This window comes from Orcinus orca, chromosome X, assembly GCF_937001465.1.
Source record: "Orcinus orca chromosome X, mOrcOrc1.1, whole genome shotgun sequence".
NCBI classification, from domain to species: Eukaryota; Metazoa; Chordata; class Mammalia; order Artiodactyla; family Delphinidae; genus Orcinus; species Orcinus orca.
In genome coordinates, this window is record NC_064580.1 from 14,165,985 (window position 1) to 14,187,522 (window position 21,538).

At 42.4% G+C, this 21,538-nt stretch overlaps 1 protein-coding gene across 1 annotated transcript in view; it reads left to right on the forward strand.

Annotated features, from left to right (window-relative positions):
- The first annotated feature begins 2,591 nt into the window (after positions 1-2,591).
- Positions 2,592-21,538, forward strand: part of TXLNG (taxilin gamma) — a 50,286-nt gene continuing 31,339 nt past the window's right edge. Inside the window, exon 1 of the mRNA XM_012532956.3 lies at positions 2,592-2,750. Within this exon, the coding sequence (XP_012388410.2) occupies positions 2,649-2,750 (102 nt within the window). The 5' untranslated portion in view covers positions 2,592-2,648. The remainder of the gene's footprint in view (positions 2,751-21,538) is intronic.

Sequence of the window (21,538 nt, forward strand, 5' to 3'; positions counted from 1 at the left end):
GGGGGCCCGGGTTCGATCCTTGGTCAGGGAACTAGATCCTGCATGAATGCCGCAACGAGGATCCCGCATGCTGCAACTGAGACCTGGTGCAGCCAAATACATAAATACTGGGGAAAAAAAAAAAAAGAAATGTTAGCTCTTGAAGACTTAAAACATAACCCCAATAATGGATCCCAGCTGAGATAAGTACAGTGCTTTATAGAGCCTTGGGTTAAGGCTGGACAGTAACCTCTTTGAAGGCATTTAAACAAAGAATGGGTCTATCAAAAATCAGGTTAGTTTGACCTGAGGAAGAAGAGAGTGATCTGAGACCCAGAGAGCCAGCCAGAAGCTATTCTTTCTCTCTCCCTTCTGCTAAGCTGTTTTCCTTAGAAACGGATCACTAAGCCTGGCCCACTTGCAAGAATAGGGGAATCAGACTCCACCTTTTGAAGGGAGGAGCATCAAAGAACTTGTGGACAGATTTTAAAAAACACCATCCCCTCTATTAAAGACGTTGTAAGAAGCAGACCTCTGAAATTCATATTTCTCGCGGGAGCAGTAATAGCTACGTTTCTCTTGAGCATCCGGTTTGTTTTTATTTTGTTATGTTGTGAATCACTCTGTAAATTGTGTTTTCCTCTTTTCCCAGCTGTCAAGAAGCTCAAAATAAAAATTTGGCTCATGTCCAGCTTGTGGACAAGGACCTCAAGGCTTGTGTTTTATGGAATCAACTCACCCATGACTTCTTCTTATTTTTCCTGATCCTTCTTTCACTTTCACTTTCTTGCCATTTCTCTCTCTCTCTCTCTCTCTCTCTGCCTCTCTATTTGTATATAAACGAATGATATGACATATATCTATATATCTACACACACACATATGTATGTCGTGGCATATCGTGTATGTTTACAGCCTTCCAAATCCCTTTGAAATAAGAATGTATATAAATAAAACAAATACAATTAACTATTTTTCATTTCTCTTAAGACTTGAGGTCACTTGCATAGTCCTTTTGTTTTCTTAATAAAGATAACTATTTTTTTTAATTCCATGCATACTTATACTCAAACAATACAGAAAATCATGAAGTAAAAATACTCCCAAGTTTCATCTCCCAGGGAAAAACATTATTAACACTTTGGTTAATGTCCTTCTAAACATCTCTTTATAAAGCTACAGGCAATTCTATGAAAATGGATTTTTTTAAAGCTCACTGTGCTATGTATATTTTCTAGGTCAATTTAAAAAATGTTTATCGTTTTTAGTAGCTGCATGGTGTTCTCTTGTACCATAATTTAACTATGGTGCATTTTAATACTCAATTCCCCAGGCGGGTTAGAGGCAGCATTACCGATAGATTTTTTCTGCATCTCACTGGGACTTTTGCCTTTAAGAAGGTGAGGAATAGTGGCCGAGGCCATCAGCTTTATATAGTGTCTAGGTATGGGTTCATTATCTGCTGCTCTAGTTTTGAAATCTCATAGCTGGACTGAGGTGTTCTGCCTGTGAAATAAAATAATGGTACTTTCCCCAAATTTACAGAAATAATTAAAATTAATAGAAGGAATTTCCCCAATATTGAAATTTACTCTCACGTAAGTTTTTGGCGCCTGACACCACTACTTAGTATTCTCTCATAAAAAATGAGATAGGATTTACACAAATTTTCATAATGAGTTATTTAAGGCAACATGTCAGGATTTCATGACGCTCTGTGACTATCAGAAGCTCGGTCATTGGAGATCTGGTTCCATCAGATGTAAATAGGGAGTATGCCTGAGAAAAAAATCCATCCCCGCCCTAATCTCGTCAAGAAAAAAAAATCGATTCAGCAAACCGAGTTTGTTAAAAAATTTCAGTAACGAAACAACTGGCGGAGGAAGCCAGTACGTTCAATGTGTATTAAGCGCCAACTAAGGGAGGAGAACTGTGCTAGAAGCCCGGGCGGTTCAGCCAAGGTGAATATGACGCAGCCCCCACCCCGCAGGAGCTCGGGACCGCTGAACGGTGCTGAGCTCTGGTGGAGGGGCAGGACTCGGGACAGGTGTCGAGCCAGAAACCTCAAATTCTGAAAGCCATTACAACTCTCCCGCCTTGAAAGTCACGAAGTATTTCTCCTCATCCCCCAATCATTCGGGCTCTGTTCCGAAGAAGAGCAACCAAAACAAAAGCAGAACAATGTGTCCCCGACCACGCTCCCTCCCAAACACTGAACTATTTCTGAACTTTTCCCGCAGGATGATAAGCAGTACCTTCCGGTACCGGTACATCGCCCCTAGAAAACTACAAATCCCAGGAGGCTGCACGCGCAGCACAGTGGATACTCTTCCCCCATTTCAGAACGCCGCATTACGCTCCAATCCTGATCCGGGTCTGCGAGCCGTGGCCGCGCAGCCTGCTGGGATTGTAGTCCGCTCCAGAGTCCCTTTCCTCGTTCGCGCAGGCTCGCGCGGCCTCTGTTCGCCCTTCGGCCCTGCAGTAGCCCAGCCCCGGCTTCGATGCTCCCCACCCCCAACCCGCTCCGTCCCCTCAGGGGCCAACCTCCTCCGGTCACGTGGGGAGCCTTGCATGCGGCAATTGGCTGGGGGATTCAGGGGTGGGGCGCGAGGCCCTGCGAGGTTCCGTGCCCCTTGTCGGGCTGCTTGTTTGGCTGCTGCCGTCACCTCATGGCGACGCAGGTAGAAGAGGCTTCGCGGGGAAGAGGCGGCGGCGCCGAGGAGGCAGTTGAGGCCGGACGGGGCGGACGGCGACGCAGCCCGCGGCAGAAGGTCAGTCTGGGGGGTGCCTGCGTTGTTGCTGGGCCCGGGGAATGCTGGGGCTAGCTGTTTCGGGGTGCACCTCTTCACTCTCCCGGGTTACCTTTAGCCACGGGACGACCATCGGCCCTCTTCGCTCCCAGGGTGACGACGGTGGGAGCAGGTGAGGGGAGTGGAACCGGGGTGGATGGGGTGGGAGGGGGCGACGGTTGGGGATTGAGGCGGGGGCGGGAGTGAGGGCAGGGGGCGCAGCCGAGTGGGAGGGGGAAGGGGTGCTTGGCGGGGGCGCGCCAGGTGTGACAGCCACGTGCGGCCGGCGCCGCGGGGCCCCGGGCGCCAGGTGTTCCCTCTCCCAGCCCCCGCCCTCCGCGTGCTTCCAGTGCTCCTAGCGCTGGGCGCCGCCGTTTGGGCTGCCAGGGGTCGCTGGCTCGCCCTCCTCGCGCCGGGCAGGTGCGCGGGGCGCGCTGCTGGGTGCGCCCGGGCGGCGCGGGCGAGGCTGTTGCGCAGTAAGATAACCGCGCGGGAGCCGGGGCTGCGCTGCGCCCCCTTCCCCCGCCCCCCTGCGCTCCCCGCCACTGCGCGGGCTGGCGAGCCGGGCCTCTCGGCCCCCGGGACCCAGGCCCAGCGGCTGCTCTGTGGGCGCCACGGGCTTGGCTGCACGTGGGGAGAAGATGCTGGAGGACCTGGGTCCCGCACAGTTGGGAGCAGCATCGCGGATAACCGGTCTTCCCAATCCAGCCCTCCCTCCTTCCCCTTCTCGCTCTTTATTTCTGCCCCTTTTCTTTCTTTCTCCCCCCCCGCCTTGGTGAGCGGAAACTTGAGCGCCTCCCCCAGCTTGGGCTTTGGTCTCTCTTAATCTGGGAGTCGGGCTGGATTGTTCCCCTTGCCTTATTTGACTCAAGTCAAGGAGTTTTCAGTGTCTCCCTCCCTTTCTGGAGGAAAATCCCGACCTTCAGAATGGGAGAATTCCACTTGTTCTGGAGTCAGTGGGTGGAGTTCGAAAAAAATTGCACAACAAACGGGATACAGGGCTTTCAGGGCCCAGGAAGAGAGAAGTGCGGGGAAAAGGACTGGAAAGGTGGAAACCCGTCTCGTTCCTTGCGTTTGAACAGATTGAAACATTCAAGTTGTTGGACGTCGTGCTTGATCACTCGGGGCTGTTTAATGTCACTTAATTATGCGTTTGAATACTCTTAAAGATCACTCCTGTTGGAAATTACGAAATAATATTTTTCTAATGCGACTCGTGAACTTGAAAAAAAAAGAACAAAGGTTCGCTTTACCTCTGCGCAGTGTGTCAAGAATTAGCTTTTCGAGGCCTGTTTCTAAGGTCAGGTGTTTTCACGTCTGTCTTCATGAGCGTGTTACTGCTTCTCAATTACCTGTCTTTCTCTCCCTCTCTTTGTACTCTAAAAGAAAGATCCAGTACTTGAAGGACTGAAAAAGAAGCTGGACCGAACGGAACTCTAGGGATTCAACACTGTCACTTTGGACACCTCACTTATTCCCTGAGGGTGGGGAGCCTCAATCTCAGGGTTTGATTTCATAGGCCCCCCAGGGGAGGACTCCGATAAAAAGCCAGTGCAGTTGAGGATATGAGTTCCTTTTTATGCCCCTAGCCTAAGGATAAAAAGTCAGCACTAGGAACTGACGTTTAATCAACTAGCATTTTAAACGACGAAGAGGTAATGACCCTTTGACGCAGTTCTCTGCTTAACAGCTGGATAAGAATAGTCAGGTGTGTCTGTACTGTCTCAGTTTTGTTTACTTACTCAGGCACCATTCTTCTTTGCTCAGGCTTTTCTGGGCATCTTTTTTCCTTTTGATTTACAATTGACTATGACGTGGAATTGAAATACATGGCTAAATATTAGTTTCTGAATTTTCATTTTAAAAAATTGGGTGAATATCTTGTGTTTGCAGAAGTCACTTTTTAAGTTATTTTCTTCGGACCCCTCGTTTTTTATTTCCTCTGAGCCACTAGCTTGAAAATATATTCGTAATTCTAACTTGACCTCAGCCCTATTTTTCAGGAAGCAGAAATGGTGTTTAACTAATTGAGTTGTTTTGAAAATATTGAAGGAATTAAAGGAACAGTGACCGTTTTGTCACTTTTGGGTTACATTATGGGACTTAAAAGTGAGAAACAATTGGAGATGGGCTTTGTTGCTTCCTGTTTGTCTTAACCATCTAGTCACTCCTGACCTCAGGTAATTGTGGCATTGTTTCATAACTACTGCTATTTGGATGGTCTCTTAAGGTGACTTTTTTCTTTTAACATTACAGTACATTTCTAAGAGTCTCTTGAATTGTCTAAAACTGCTGTCTGATGTGATAGCCGCTAGGCACCTGTGGCTATTTAAGTGTTAATTAAAATTAAGTAAAATTAAAAATTCCCTTCCTCAGTATACTAGCCACATTGCAAGTGTTCAGTAGCCAATGTGACTAGCGGCTACTGTGTTAGAGCAGATCTAGAATATTTCCATCATTGCACATTGCATAAAGTTCTGTTGGACAGCACTGGTCTAAAAAGATGGGATATTACTTTGTCAAGTATTCCAGGCATTTTTTAGAACACCAAGCTCCTTCATAGTACTTCCTAAATCCTTGTGTAGAATTTGTGGGGTTTTTTTTTGTTTGTTTGTTTGTATTTTTACTAGAATTTGTTTTATAAGGTTGAGTTTTCAAAAAACGAATAGACTATTTTTTGAGCAGTTTTAGGTTTACCAAAAAATTTAACATAAATTGCAGAGTTCCCATTTATCCCCTCACACCACACCCCTTTCCCCTATTATTTATATCTTGCAGTATTGTGGTACATTTGTTACAATTGGTGAGCCAATATTAATACATTCTTATTAACTGAAGTCCATAGTTTACATTAGGGTTCCTTCTTGGTGCTGTTTATTTATATTCTAAGAGTTTTAACAAATGTATAATGACATGTGTCCACCATTACGATATCATACAGAACAGTTTCACTGCCCTAAGAACCTCCATCCCTTCCTCTCTTCCCCCAAACCACTGGCCACCACTGATCTTTTTACTGTCTCTATAGTTTTGCCTTTTCCAGAATGTCTAAGGTTGATTTTTTTCCCCCTAGATTTTTGCTTGGGAGTGTTAAAAATTATTTAACTACTCTTAAAAACTTATTTTCAGGTCAGATAGGAAGGATAAAGATATATGGAATCTATGCTCAAATTAATGAAATGTTACATTTACATGTTGCCTTATAGTTTTTATAGCATATTTTTGCACATACATTAAGTCTTTCAGCATCACTCAGGTGCTGTGGAGAAGGCTGGGCAACTGTCATTGTCCTCATTTATAGATGACAAATTGCTCAGCAAGGTCAAGTGATTTGCCCAAGGGGTGAAGCCGAGTGTGGAAAGTACCCTTTCATCTACACTACAGTAATAAGTAGCGTGGTAGTGGGCAAATAGTATGGATTTGGAGTCAAGACCCGTCCGTGGCTCTTGCCACCTATTAGCTGTGCAACCTTGGGCAGGTTTCGCAATCTTTCTAAGCCTCAATTGCATCATCTGTAAAGTGGCGATCATGCTAATCCCTACCGCATAGGACTGTTGTGAAGTATGAGAGTTGAGGGCTTCCCTGGTGGCGCAGTGGTTAAGAACCCGCCTGCCAATGCAGGGGACACGGGAAGATCCCACATGCCCCGGAGCAACTAAGCCTGTGCGCCACAACTACTGAGCCCACGTGCCTAGAGCCCGTGCTCCGCAAGAGAAGCCACCGCAATGAGAGGCCTGTACACCGCAACGAAGACCCAACACAGCCGAAAATACATAAGTAAAAATAAAATTAAAAAAAAAAAAAGTTGATGTGACACGTTCAGCCCAGTGCCGGGCATGTAGAATTTTACTTGGTGGGGAGGCTAGCATATATGAAAGATCCGTTTCTCTTGCTTTTAGGGTGTTATTCTGTAAATCTATCTTCCAACCTTTGTGTCCTTCACTCTTCCCAGAATCTCTCAGTGATAGACTTAATGAGGAGAAATCAGGTCAGGATGGGGCGAGAGTATGGGGTAGGAAGAAACCATTTCGTTGTCTTGTTTTTCTCCCCACTTGCGGACTTGATGAATTTCCACTCTTCTAGCACAGAGATTAAGTAATAAGAATCAAAGTGATCTTCTCTTTACGACATTGTCATCTAATTCTATCAGCAAACTTTGGTAAGTTTTATTTTCATGGAGAACCAAACGGGCAAAGCAGTCATGAGAGCAGACCAGATACAGCACATCCCTCTAGCAATACCACATTCATAGATCGTAATATGCCACAGTTATTTATTACATTACTGGAAGGTGTTGTATATGTTATTTTGTGTCATTTATATCGGTCTTGACTAGAGAAGTTTTATTTAGGAGTGTATATACCAAATCCACATTCCATAAAACAGGTCACATGTGATTTCCCTTTGTGTGGGATTCTTCACAGAAGGAGTCACTATAATAGTTTTCCTTTCAGTAGATATGCTGTTCAGGTTTTACACTTTGCAGAGAGTTGTACTTCAAAGGAAAGGAATTCGAGTTCTCACTGTTTCCTGCATTGTGCTCAGCACTTAAAATGTGCTTGCATTCTGATATCTTCCTTACCTCTGCAGAATAGGTGGTATCCCTAGATATGTAGATAAGGCATCTGAAGCTCAGTCAAAACAACAACAGCAAATCTTGCTCAAATTAAATAACACAGCTCAGAGTTGGTGAAGTTGGCCTAGAGCTGGTATATAATCGTGTAATTGATAACGCAACTGATGTACCCTACTGCATGGACAGTTTGCGCTTTTCTAACCTAATATCCCAAAGAAATCCCTTTGCCTCTTCCCCCCACCCCCTTCTTCCCAATTACTTTTTGTTTGGTTCTAACACGATTACAGTTTCCACTTTTTTAACCTAATATCCCAAAGAAATCCCTTTGCCTCTTCCCCCCCCACCCCCCTTCTTCCCAATTACTTTTTGTTTGGTTCTAACACGATTATCAGTAACTTTTAGTTAATGTAATGGATGTGACAGTATTTAAAGTGTGTAAAGTGGTATACAAGTTTAATATAGTATTCATCAACATTGAGAATTAGCTATGTTTAAAATTTTCCCAAGTGGGGCATTTCTAGAAGAGGATAAAATAGGTTAGGTGACCCTTTAAGGGTTTGAACCTTGAGTATGTTTTTATGATTCAATTTATTTCCTAGTTGAAATGCTCTTGGGACTTACAACTACTTAAATTTTATTACTTGAAGGAAAAGATATATAAAATGACCATTGTTGTCCTGTTGTGCTGGCAACATAATTTTATTAACATTTATTGCTCAGGGTGCTGGTTTGCATTCTGTGTTACATTTCCAAAATGTCCCCAGGACGACCCCCATTACCCCCACTTCCTACTCTGTAGTCTGCCACGAGTAATATTGCTAAACTACCACTTGTTCATTTTTCTTCTTTCCCTATTCAGGTCAAAGTAGAATGGTTTGTTGAGGAAGATGTGCCAGTAGCTTAGAAGCACGTTTCGTTAAGGATGTTTCATTTTTTAAACTTATTTATTTATGCTGCGCTAGGTCTTACTTGTGGCATGTGGACTCTAAATTGCGGCATGCATGCGGGATCTAGTTCGCCAACCAGGGATCGAACCCAGGCCCCCAGCATTGGGAGTGTGGAGTATTACCCACTGGACCACCAGGGAAGTCCCAAGGATGTTTTAGATTGACATGTGGATCATATTTAAAAGTGAGAATGCATAATTTGCAAATGCATCCTTATTCACATATTATAAACAGTTCTGCATGGTAGCAATATATATTCATTACAGCTTATCTTACTACTCTAGGAGGTAGGTACTGTGCATCTCTAGTTTACAGATCAGGAAACTGAGAGGTTGACCTCCCTATGGCAACACACGAGGTAGTAAGTGGTATATTCAAAGGCCGGGGTCTCGGCTCCAAAGCCATTAGCCATATTCCATGTCTCTTGTGCTCTCTAAACACATTTCTTGAGGATGGTAAATAAAAATGTGCTCTTCGTTGAATGTGAGTAAAACTTGGTGATAGGTAAAATGAGTAATGGTTTTTGCTGAATGAAATCAAGTTACAAAGGGTGGGGTTAGGTCATTGGGGGTATAGGAAAGCTATTGTAATCCAGGAACCCAGGGAATTTTGAGCCTTATAGCTTTTGTTTCATTGCCTTAGGCCCCAGGTTGACCTTAAGATATTTGATTTAGGAAGTGTGCTTTTGACTCCCTGCAAAGGCACCTCCAAGTGTAGTTTGGATGAATTAAAAGGTAGAGGGTTTAGAGAGAGACCCTTTTTTTAACCTCTCAGAGTCTGCATAGCACAGTGTTAACAAACAGCTGAAGTGGTTGGGTTAAGTAGGACAAGAAAAAGAGAAGGTTTGATGTTTCAAAGGTGCATCATGATTGGTCCATGTGGAGCTGCCGAAGGATGACTTCATAAATTTGGAACAGGGGTGTTGCGTTTACGTAACCTGTAAAAAGTAGAGGACCATTTTACATCTCAGGAGTCTGTGGCTTGAAGATGCTAAATGTGTGGCCTGGCCCCTGCCCTTCTGCAAAGTAGATCAGGCCCAAGCACATTTCAGTAGCTTTGGGAATTAACATCTTATTTTCTGATCCTTTTGCCACCTAGATAGGTGTTCAGGCTAATACAGGTATCTCTCAGATTGCTGCTCATCACTGAACTACAGTTTTAGAGCTAGAAGTGATTTTGCAAATTATGGAGTCCAGCACCCTTCCTTTTAATAAAAGAAATGGCCATAGAAGTTAAATGTGAAATCGAGTGCCATTATCCTTGGATTAAAAGGCAAACGATGTGCACAGTCTAAGATAGATGTTAGCACCAACCACTAGAGATAGTAGCACAAACCCCTGCTGGAGAGAGCGTGCAGCCAGAGAAGCTGCATTCTGACAGGGCCTTTTCCAGACCTCTTGGCTCCTTTTTAAAAAAATTTTTTTAATTTAATTTAATTTTTTTATACAGCAGGTTCTTATTAGTCATCCATTTTATACACATAAGTGTATACATGTCAATCCCAATGGCCCAATTCATCCCACCCCCACCCCCACGCCCCCCCAACCCCTACGCTGCTTTCCCCCCTTGGTGTCCATAGGTTTGTTCTCTACATCTGTGTCTCAATTTCCGCCCTGCAAACTGGTTCATCTGTACCATTTTTCTAGGTTCCACATAGATGCTTTAATATGCAATATTTGTTTTCTTTTTCTGACTTACGTCACTCTGTATGACAGTCTCTAGATCCATTCACGTCTCAACAAATGACCCAATTTCATTCCTTTTTATGGCTTATATTCCATTGTATATATGTACCACATCTTTATCCATTCGTCTGTCGATGGGCATTTGGGTTGCTTCCATGACCTGGCTATCGTAAATAGTGCTGCAGTGAACATTGGGGTGCATGTGTCTTTTTGAATTATGGCGTTCTCTGGGTATATGCCCAGTAGTGGGATTGCTGGATCATATGGTAATTCTATTTTTAGTTTTTTAAGGAACCTGCATACTGTTCTCCATAGTGGCTGTATCAGTTTACATTCCCACCAGCAGTGCAAGAGGGTTCCCTTTTCTCCACACCCTCTCCAGCATTTGTTGTTTGTAGATTTTCTGATGATGCCCCTTCTAACTGGTGTGAGGTGATACCTCATTGTAGTTTTGATTTGCATTTCTCTTATAATTAATGATGTTGAGCAACTTTTCATGTGCTTCTTGGCCATCTGTATGTCTTCTTTGGAGAAATGTCTGTTTAGGTCTTCTGCCCATTTTTGGATTGGGTTGTTTGTTTTTTTAATATTGAGCTGCATGAGCTGTTTATATATTTTGGAGATTAATCATTTGTCGCATCGTTTCTGAATATTTTCTCCCATTCTGAGAGTTGTCTTTTCGTCTTGTTTATGGTTTCCTTTGCTGTGCAAAAGCTTTGAAGTTTCATTAGGTCCCATTTGTTTATTTTTGTTTTTATTTCCATTACTCTAGGAGGTGGATCAAAAATGATCTTGCTGTGATTTATGTCAAAGAGTGTTTTTCCTATGTATCTTCTAAGAGTTTTATAGTGTCCGGTCTTACATTTAGGTCTCTAATCCATTTTGAGTTTATTTTTGTGTATGGTGTTAGGGAGTGTTCTAATTTCATTCTTTTACATGTAGCTGTCCAGTTTTCCCAGCACCACTTATTGAAGAGACTATCTTTTCTCCATTGTATATCCTTGCCTCCTTTGTCATAGATTAGTTGACCATAGGTGCATGGGTTTATCTCTGGGCTTTCTATCTTGTTCCATTGATCTATGTTTCTCTCTTTGTGCCAGTACCATATTGTCTTGCTTACTGTAGCTTTGTAGTATAGTCTGAAGTCAGGGAGTCTGATTCCTCCAGCTCTGTTTTTTCCCCCTCAAGACTGCTTTGGCTATTTGGGGTCTCTTGTGTCTCCATACAAATTTTAAGATTTTTTGTTCTAGTTCCGTAAAAAATTCCATTGGTAATTTGATAGAGATTGCATTGAATCTGTAGATTGCTTTGGGTAGTATAGTCGTTTTCACAGTATTGATTCTTCCAGTCTAAGAACATGGTATGTCTCTCCATCTGTTGGTATCATCTATAATTACTTTCATCAGTGTGTTATAGTTTTCTGCATACAGGTCTTTTGTCTCCCTAGGTAGGTTTATTCCTAGGTATTTTATTCTTTTTGTTGCAGTGGTAAATGAGAATGTTTCCTTAATTTCTCTTTCAGATTTTTCATCATTAGTGTATAGGAATGCAAGAGATTTCTGTGCATTAATTTTATATCCTGCAACTTTACCAGATTCATTGATTAGCTCTAGTAGTTTTCTGGTGGCAACTTCAGGGTTCTCTATGTATAGTAACATGTCATCTGCAAACAGTGACAGTTTTACTTCTTCTTTTCCAATTTGTATTCCTTTTATTTCTTCTTCTTCTCTGATTGCCATGGCTAGGACTTCCAAAACTATGTTGAATAGTAGTGGAGAGAGTGGACATCCTTGTCTTGTTCCTGGTCTTAGAGGAAATGCTTTCAGTTTTTCACCATTGAGAATGATGTTTGCTGTGGGTTTGTCGTATATGGCCTTTATTATGTTGAGGCAGGTTCCCTCTATGCCCATTTTCTGGAGAGGTTTTTTTTTTTTTTTGCGGTACGTGGGTCTCTCACTGCCGCGGCCCCTCCCATCGCGGAGCACAGGCTCCGGATGCGCAGGCTCACGGGCCCAGCTGCTCAGCGGCATGTGGGGTCCTCCCGGACCGGGGCACGAACCCGTGTCCCCTGCATCGGCAGGCAGACTCTCAACCACTGCGCCACCGGGGAAGCCCTCTGGAGAGTTTTTATCATAAATGGGTGTTGAATTTTGTCAAAAGCTTTTTGTGCATTTATTGAGATGATCATATGGTTTTTATTCTTCAACTTGTTAATATGGTGTATAACATTGATTGATTTGCGTATATTGAAGAATCCTTGCATCCCTGGGATAAATCCCACTTGATCATGGTATATGATCCTTTTAGTGTGTTGTTGGATTCTGTTTGCTAGTATTTTGTTGAGGATTTTTGCATCTTTATTCATCAGTGATATTGGTCTGTAATTTTCTTTTTTTGTGGTATGTTTGTCTGGTTTTGATATCAGGATGATGGTGGCCTTATAGAATGAGTTTGGGAGTGTTCCTTCCTCTGCAATTTTTTAGAAGAGTTTGAGAAAGATGGGTGTTAGCTCTTTTCTAAATTTTGATAGAATTCACCTGTGAATCCATCTGGTCCTGGACTTTTGTTTGTTGGAAGATTTTTAATCACAGTTTCAATTTCATTACTTGTGATTGGTTTGTTCATATTTTCTATTTCTTCCTGGTTCGGTCTTCGAAGGTTATACCTTTCTAAAAATTGGTCCATTTCTTCCAGGTTGTCCATTTTATTGGCATAGAGTTGCTTGTAGTAGTTTCTTAGGATGCTTTGTATTTCTGTGGTGTCTGTTGTCGCGTCTCCTTTTTCATTTCTAATTTTATTGATTTGAGTCCTCTCCCTCTTCTTCTTGATGCGTCTGGCTAATGGTTTATCAATTTTGTTTATCTTCTCAAAGAACCAGCTTTTAGTTTTATTGATCTTTGCTATTGTTTTCTTTGTTTCTATTTCATTTATTTCTGCTCTGATCTTTATGATTTCTTTCCTTCTGCTAACTTTAGGTTTTGTTTGTTGTTTCTCTAGTTCTTTTAGGTGTAAGGTTAGATTGTTTATTTGAGATTTTTCTTGTTTCTTGAGGTAGCCTTGTATAGCTATAAACTTCCCTCTTAGAACTGCTTTTGCTGCATCCCACAGGTTTTGGATTGTTGTGTTTTCATTGTCATTTGTCTCTAGGTATTTTTTGATTTCCTGTTTGATTTCTTCAGTGATCTCTTGGTTAATTATTAATGTATTATTTAGTCTCCATGTGTTTGTGTTTTTTACGTTTTTTCCCCTGTAAATTCATTTCTAATCTCATAGCGTGGTGGTCAGAAAAGATGCTTGATATGATTTCAGTTTTCTTAAATTTACTGAGGCTTGATTTGTGACCCAAGGTGTGATCTATCCTGGAGAATGTTCTGTGCGCACTCGAGAAGAAAGTGTAATCTGCTGTTTTTGGATGGAATGTCTTATAAATATCAATTAAATCCATGTGGGCTGTTGTTTCATTTAAAGCTTCTGTTTCCATATTAATTTTCTGTCTGGATGATCTGTCCATTGGTGTAAGTGAGGTATTAAAGTCTCCCACTATTACTGTGTTACTGTCGATTTTCTCTTTTATAGCTGTTAGCAGTTGCCTTATGTATTGAGGTGCTCCTATGTTGGGTGCATATATATTTATAATTGTTATATCTTTTTCTTGGATTGATCCCTTGATCGTTATGTAGTGTCCTTCCTTGTCTCTTGTAACATTCTTTATTTTAAAGTCTATTTTATCTGATATGAGTATTGCTACTCCAGCTTTCTTTTGATTTCCACTTGCATGGAATATCTTTTTCCATTCCCTCACTTTTAGTCAGTATGTGTCCCTAGGTCTGAAGTGGGTCTCTTGTAGACAGCATATATATGGGTCTTGTCTTTGTATCCATTCAGCAAGCCTGTGTGTTTTGGTTGGAGCATTTTATCCATTCACGTTTAAGGTAATTATCGATATGTATGTTCCTATGACCATTTTCTTAATTGTTTTGGGTTTGTTTTTGTAGGTCCTTTTCTTCTCTTGTGTTTCACACTTAGAGAAGTTCCTTTAGCATTTGTTGTGGGGCTGGTTTGGTGGTGCTGAATTCTCTTAGCTTTTGCTTGTCTTTAAAGCTTTTTATTTCTCCATCGAATCTGAATGAGATCCTCACCGGGTAGAGTAATCTGGGCTGTAGGTTCTTCCCTTTCATCACTTTAAGTATATTATGCCACTCCCTTCTGGCTTGTAGAGTTTCTGCTGAGAAATCAGCTGTTAACCTAATGAGAGTTTCCTTTTGTGTTATTTGTCGTTTTTCCCTTGCTGCTTTCAATAATTTTTCTTTGTCTTTAATTTTTGCCAATTTGATTACTATGTATCTCGGCGTGTTTCTCCTTCGGTTTATCCTGTATGGGACTCTGCGCTTCCTGGACTTGGGTGGCTATTTCCTTTCCCATGTTAGGGAAGTTTTTGAGATAATCTCTTCAAATATTTTCTCTCGGGTCCTTTCTCTCTCTCCTCCTTCTGGAACCTCTATGATGTGCATGTTGTTGCATTTAATGTTGTCCCAGAGGTCTCTTAGGCTATCTTCATTTCTTTTCATTCTTTTTTCTTTATTCTGTTCCTCAGCAGTGAATTCCACCATTCTGTCTTCCAAGTCACTTATCCGTTCTTCTGCCTCAGTTATTCTGCTATTGATTCCTTTTAGTGTAGTTTTCATTTCAGTTATTGTATCGTTCATCTCTGTTTGTTTGTTCTTTAATTCCTCTAGGTCTTTGTTAAACATTTCTTGCATCTTCTCGATCTTTGCCTCCATTTTTTCCCAAGGTCCTGGGTCATCTTCCCTATCATTATTCTGAATTCTTTTTCTAGAAGGTTGCCTATCTCCACTTCATGTAGTTGTTTTTCTGGGGTTTTATGTTGTTCCTTCATCTGGTGCGTAGCCCTCTGCCTTTTCATCTTGTCTTTCTGTGAATGTGGTTTTTGTTCCACAGGCTGCAGGACTGTAGTTCTTCTTGCTTCTGTTGGCTCCTTCTTGTCTTCTTCACCAGTGGGAGAAATCAGTTGCCTTTGCCCTAACTTCAGCACTGGTTTGCCCCTCTTTTCTTCTCATTTACCTAATTAATGCCTCTGTGTGCTCCCTTGTCCTCTACATGCTGTGACACATCACTCTGGAGCCTTTTGCTGCCTAAAGTTAGAAGCTGGGACAACTCCTTGGGACTTCCCTTGTGGTCCAGTGGTTAGGACTCGGCACTCTTGCTGCCAGGGCCCTGTGTTCAATCCCTGGTTGGGGAACTAAGATCCCACAAGCTGTGCAGCGAAAAACAAAACAAAAAGTTGGGATGATTCCTAAACTTACCTTGCCTCCAATTTGTGTCCCTCCTCAGAACTCTGTCATTGCTCGTGTTCATTCATTTTTCTTTAACAGTTTTATTGAGGTATAATTCATATGCCATACAATTCATCCACTTAAAGGGTAGAATTCGATGGTGTTTAGTATATTCAGATTGTGTGGCCATCACCACACTTGTTTATTTTTAACATACTTTGGAAGAACATACTCTTTGGAATATTATAGAGAAAGAAGAGAATTCAGTCTCTGCTTTCTAGGTCCTAGGTCCGTGACTGGACACATTACTTAAGATTACCTGGGGCGTCCCTGGTGGCGCGGTGGTTGGGAGTCCACCTGGCGATGCAGGGGATGCGGGTTCGTGCCCTGGTCCTGGTGGATCCCGGGTGCCGCGGAGCGGCTGGGCCTGTGAGCTGTGGCTGCTGAGCCTGCGCGTCTGGAGCCTGTGCTCCACAATGGGAGAGGCCACAGCAGTGAGAGGCCCACGTACCGCAAAAAAAAAAAAAAGATTACCTGATCACTGAGGCTGTTGTTCATCATACCTGCCTTTAAGACAGTTCTGAGGATTCAGCAAGGAAGTATATCAACTACTGTTGGAGAGGCTTTTGAATGAACCAGAGCAACAAAGAAAGGCCAAGGGAAAATGGCTTATACCAATTCTCCCTCACCACCCATGTGGATTATAGTGATTGGTACTGTAGTGACTTAACCAAAAGGGAAAGAGGCTGATTTGTTAGGTGTGCTTGAACAGGAAGGAAAGGACACTCTTCTCTCTGTCCTCCCACCCGGTCCCAGGGTGTGTTCCCTAGAGATGGATCTGCTTGGTTTGGGAGCCCTCTCAGACCATGCTTTCACTGAGCTGGCCTCTCGTCTTTCTCTGTTCCTCCTCTACTGCAGCCGGGCAGCAGTTCTCAAACTTTTTGGTTTCAGGGTCTTTTTGCATACCTAAAAATTATTGATTACCCCAGGGAGCTTTTGTTAATGTGGGTTATATCTAATAATGTTTCCCATATTTTAGAAACATATTACCCAGCTGCCATTCGGAAAGTTTGTACAACTTTATATTCCCATCTACAGTGCTTGCATGCCTTTTCCCCCATACCCATTTCAAAAGCAGCTTAAAAAAAAAAAAACTAAGTGATGTATATACCTAATTTTAAAGGTCAAATGACGCAAGGCTTTCAGAAGAGCAAAACCCCGAACTGCTTGTCCCCATCCCAATTCCCACTTCCCAGAAACCACCATTTTACATCCTTAGCAGTTTCATCTGTTTGCCTCTGTATCTCAGAATACGCTTATACTGCTCTTCCTTCATTTTGTTTTAAGCTGTGGCAGACACTGCTATTTGCCCACCTGATAACCAATTTCTTCCTCTGTCTTCAGAGGTAGCTCAGAATTCCTGAGCCTTCCAGGGTTCTGAAGCTTTAAAATGTCCTGGTCACCACCTGGCTGCTGTTAGCTGCTCTCCTGTGTTTGGTTGTTTTTTTTTGTAATAAATTTTGTTTATCTATCTATTTATTTATTTATTTGGCTGCATTGGGTCTTCGTTGCTGTGCGCGGGCTTCCTCTAGTTGTCGTGAGCCGGGGTCACGCTTGGTTGCAGCACGCGGGCTTCTCATTGCAGTGGCTTCTCTTCTTGCATGCAGAGCACAGGCTCTAGGCGTGTGGGCTTCAGTATTTGTGACACGCGGGCTCAGTAGTTGTAGTACGTGGGCTCAGGAGTTGTGGCTTGCGAACTCTGGAGTGCAGGCTCAGTAGTTGTGGTGCACGGGCTTAGTTGCTCCGGGGCCTGTGGGGTCTTCCCGGACCAGGGCTCGAACCCGTGTCCCCTGCATCGGCAGGCGGATTCTCAACCACTGTGCCACCAGGGAAGCCCCAAAGTTTCACTTTGAACTTCTAGTTCTTTGTGGTTTTCATTTTTCACGTTTCAATCTTGATATATCTGGAGGGGTGTGATGGGTTATCACTTTTTCCCCCCATATGACTTGGGAGATATCTCAAATCGTTTATTTCCTTTACCAGTTTGAAATGACGCCATTTAAAAATTTTTTAGGGACTTCCCTGGTGGCACAGTGGTTGAGAATCTACCTGCCAGTGCAGGGGACACAGGTTCGATCTCTGGTCCGGGAAGATCCCACATGCCGCGGTGCAACTAATCCTGTGTGCCACAACTACTGAGCCTGCGCTCTAGAGCCTGTGTCCCGCAACTGCTGAGCCCAGGTGCCACAACTACTGAAGCCCGTGCACCTAGAGCCCGTGCTCCACAACAAAAGAGAAGCCACTGCAATGAGAAGCCTGCGCACCGCAGTGAAGAGTAGCCCCCGCTTGCCACAACTAGAGAAAGCCCGCACGCAGCAACAAAGACCCAACGCAGCCAAAAAAAAAAAAAAAAGTGATTGTTATACAAATATATTTTCTTTTTCAGATTCTTTCCCTATGTAGGTTATTACAAAATACTGAGTGTAGTTCCCTGTGCTATACAGTAGGTCCTTATTTCCATTTTATATATAGTGGGGTGTATATGTTACTCCCAAATTCCTAATTTATCCCTCTCCCTCCTCTTTCCCCTTTGGTAACCATAAGTTTGTTTTCTATGTCTGTTAGTCTGTTTCTGTTTTGTAAATAAGTTCATTTGTATCGTCTTTTTAGATTCTACATATAAGTGATACCATATATTTGTGTTTCTCTGACTTCACTTAATATGATAATCTCTAGGTCCATCTGTGTTGCTGCAAATGGCATTATTTCCTTCTTTTTTTATGGCTGAGTAGTATATCATTGTGTGTGTGTGTGTGTGTGTATCACATCTTTATCCATTCATCTGTCAGTGGACATTTAGGTTGCTTCTATGTCTTGGCTATTGTAAATAGTGCTGCAGTGAACATTGGGGTGCGTGTATCTTTTCAAATTATGGTTTTCTCAGGGTATATGTCAGTAGGGGGATTGCTGGGTCATATGGTAGTTCTATTTTTAGTTTTTTAAGCAACCTCCATACTGTTCTCCACAGTGGCTGTACCAACTTACATTCCCGCTAACAGTGCAAGAGGGTTCCCTTTTCTCACACCCTCTCCAGCATTTATTGTTTTGTAGACTTTTTGATGATGGCCATTCTGACTGGTGTGAGGTAATAACCTCACTGTAGTTTTGATTTGTGTTCCTCTAATAATTAGCAATGTTGAGTATCTTTTCATGTGCCTTTTGGGTCTTTGGAGAAATATCTATTTAGATCTTCTGCCACTTTTCTAATTTAAAAAGCACATGAACCTACCAACTACTTATTTAAAAAAATAACAAAAAAGCATATGAAAATGTAAGTTTTATGGGTAGGTTTGTTTGTAAAATTTGTATTTGGAAATGTAAAAGCCCCTCAAAATACTGGAAACATTTACAAAAGAGGTTCATATTTTCAAAACCAAATAAGGCTGGTCGTGGCCATGCTGAGAGTGGGAAGCGCCTGGTGTCTGAGGCCAGGCAGGCGTGCGCTCTGTGTCTTCACATTCCTGCTTCGTCGTTGATGACTCTTAGAGGAAATTATTAGAAACATAGGGTTGAAAGGATTTTTAGAGATAATTTAGTTTAATCCTAAGACACAAAAAGTTTTTTTTTAAAAAAAACCTTCAATGTCTTAAATATAATCACTTAAAATTATTTAAAGATGTCTCTACTCCCAAATTAGTGTTGTCTCGCCTCCCTAAACCCCAGAGTTAATTACTGCTAAAAACTCTCCAGCTCTTTCCCAATGTTTTCCTAAATTCGTGCTGGTATATCTAGCATGGTATGTATTTTTAGACATTTAATGTCTCCGATTTCTTTGTTTGACTTTGAACTTTCATTTTCCAAGGCTGATGTGTGAAGGGAAAGGAGTGGTGTAATGGAGAGAACATAGGCTCTTGAATTTGACAGACCTGGTTTTGAGTTTTACTGGCCCATTTTACTGACTTGAATATGATCTTGGGCAAGTTACTTCATGTCACTGAGTCTCATTTTCCTAAGACCCACCTCTCAGTGGCGCGGAGAAGGTTAAATGGGGTAATGGGGCTTGTAGGTTCTGAAGGTTTACCTTTACCTACTTGATAAGTTTCTCGAGACTCTTTGGGAACTAGAGGCGAGCTCAGGACCTCTGGCGGGGATAGGGAAATGCATCTGTGTACACAGCCTTTCCCCCCTGCCCCTCCTGTGGCCGCCCAGCTCTCCACAGGGAGTGTCTGCGCTCAGCACGTGTCTGGCACTGGTCAAAGGCATGCAAGCTGGTTTAAGCAGATGGTAGTTGAAATAATTTGAGAGTGAATGTGGTTGTTGGCTTTTTTGTTTTTTCCTTTAGACCAGTCTTAGTAAAAGAACAACCATCACTAAAAACATTTAAGCTCTTTTAAACAAAATAAGCCAAAGAAAGGTGGTTCTTTAGCTTCAACAATATTTGAAGGAGCATAAGTGAAAGTTTTTGAACTGTTTTTTTTTTTTTTTGGGCCGCGTGGCTTGTAGGATCTTGGTTCCCCGACCATGGATTGAACCCAGGCAGTGAGAGCACAGAGTCCTAACCACTGAGCCTCCAGGGAATTCCCAAATTCATCTGTTTCTAGATGTATTTCCTCCCAATACTTTGTGTGTCTGTGTATATATACATAATACATGGTGCATACTATTTTGTAATTTCTTTTTATATATAATACTTTGGGAGCATCTCTCCCCGTTATCAAATAGACTTCTGTAAGACGGCTCGGTCAGGACAAGGGTGTTTGTACAGTAGACAAAGGTGACTCATGAAGCAGTACATCGTTGTGGTTAAGAGCGTGGACTCGGAAATTAGTTGGCCAGGGTTCAGATCTTTGCTGGGCAATTTACTGTCTGTGACCTTCAGCTAGGTACTTAACTTTACCACGCCACCGTTTGCTCACATGTAAAATAGAGATAATAATGATAACTGTCTCTTGACATTATTGTGAGAATTAAATTAGTGAGTATAGGAAGGTGCTTACAGTAGTGCCTGGCTGTAGTATTTGCTGTATAAGTGCTAGCTGTTGTTGCTGTTGTTTATCCAAGAGAGTGTACCAAGCAAAGGCATCCAGAATGGGTGTCAAAGAGGACAGAGTAGGAAGTTGTATTGGCCATGTGATAGAGAATTCTCTGCTTAAGGAGTTGAAGGCTGAGAAATCATTTACAATTTAAATAAAGTTATTGGCCCTAAGAATTTGCTTCATATCAAATGGTCCAGTGCGGAACCTCAAGTGGGGAAAATTGGGGCCTACTATATCAAGAGTATTTGTAGACTAGGGTTGGAAACAAGCCCAGCTCTAACTGGGCTTATTCATAAACAAAAAGATTTTGTAGAGCCAGAGTAAGTCTTTCATTAGCAAATGTGAAGAATAAATCAAACTTAACTGTACAGGAGAGAAGGGAAATGTAATACTGTCCTGCTTCTAATGATAAAATAATAATAGTGGTGTTTTTCTCTATAGATACTTCCCATGGCTTGTTTTAAGCAGCCATTTTGGCCCCTCGTGTTTTCCACTCATTTGGCACTTGAGCACCTTTTATGCATAAGCTGTCGCTATCTAGGAGGATGTACATACCAAATAAGTGATAATGTAATATGTATGGCAGGAATTTCAAGGTGAAAGGAGTGTCTGGAAAGACAAAAAAGAAGTAGTGTTAGCTAAAGATAATGATGAAATAAAATTAGAAGGATAACGTTAGATATGATGGTTGTGCGCTATACAGATTAATTTAACATCCTTATTTATGCTCAGTGCCACCGGCTATTTTTAAACTTATTTATTTTTGGCTGCATTGGGTCTTCATTGCTGCGCGCGGGCTTTCTCTACTGCGGTGAGCGGGGGCTACTCTTCATTGCGGTGCGCGGGCTTCTTGTTGTGGTGGCTTCTCTTGTTGCGGAGCACGGGCTTTAGGCACGCAGGCTTCAGTAGTTGTGGTACACAGGTTCAGTAGTTGTGGCTCACAGGCTCTAGAGCGCAGGCTCAGTAGTTGTGGCGCATGGGCTTCGTTGCTCCACGGCATGTGGGATCTTCCTGGACCAGGGCTCGAACCCGTGTCCCCTGTGTTGGCAGGCGGATTCTTAACCCCTGTGCCACCAGGGAAGCCTGCCACCAGCTATTATTTTGAGTTAGGTGAACATTTTGGCCTTTCTAACCTGTCTTTTTTCTGTCTCTGGTAGTTGTAATTGACCTATATGCCTTTAATCTGAAAGCCAGCATAACTTGCAGTTAAATCACCTATGGCATTTTGAAAT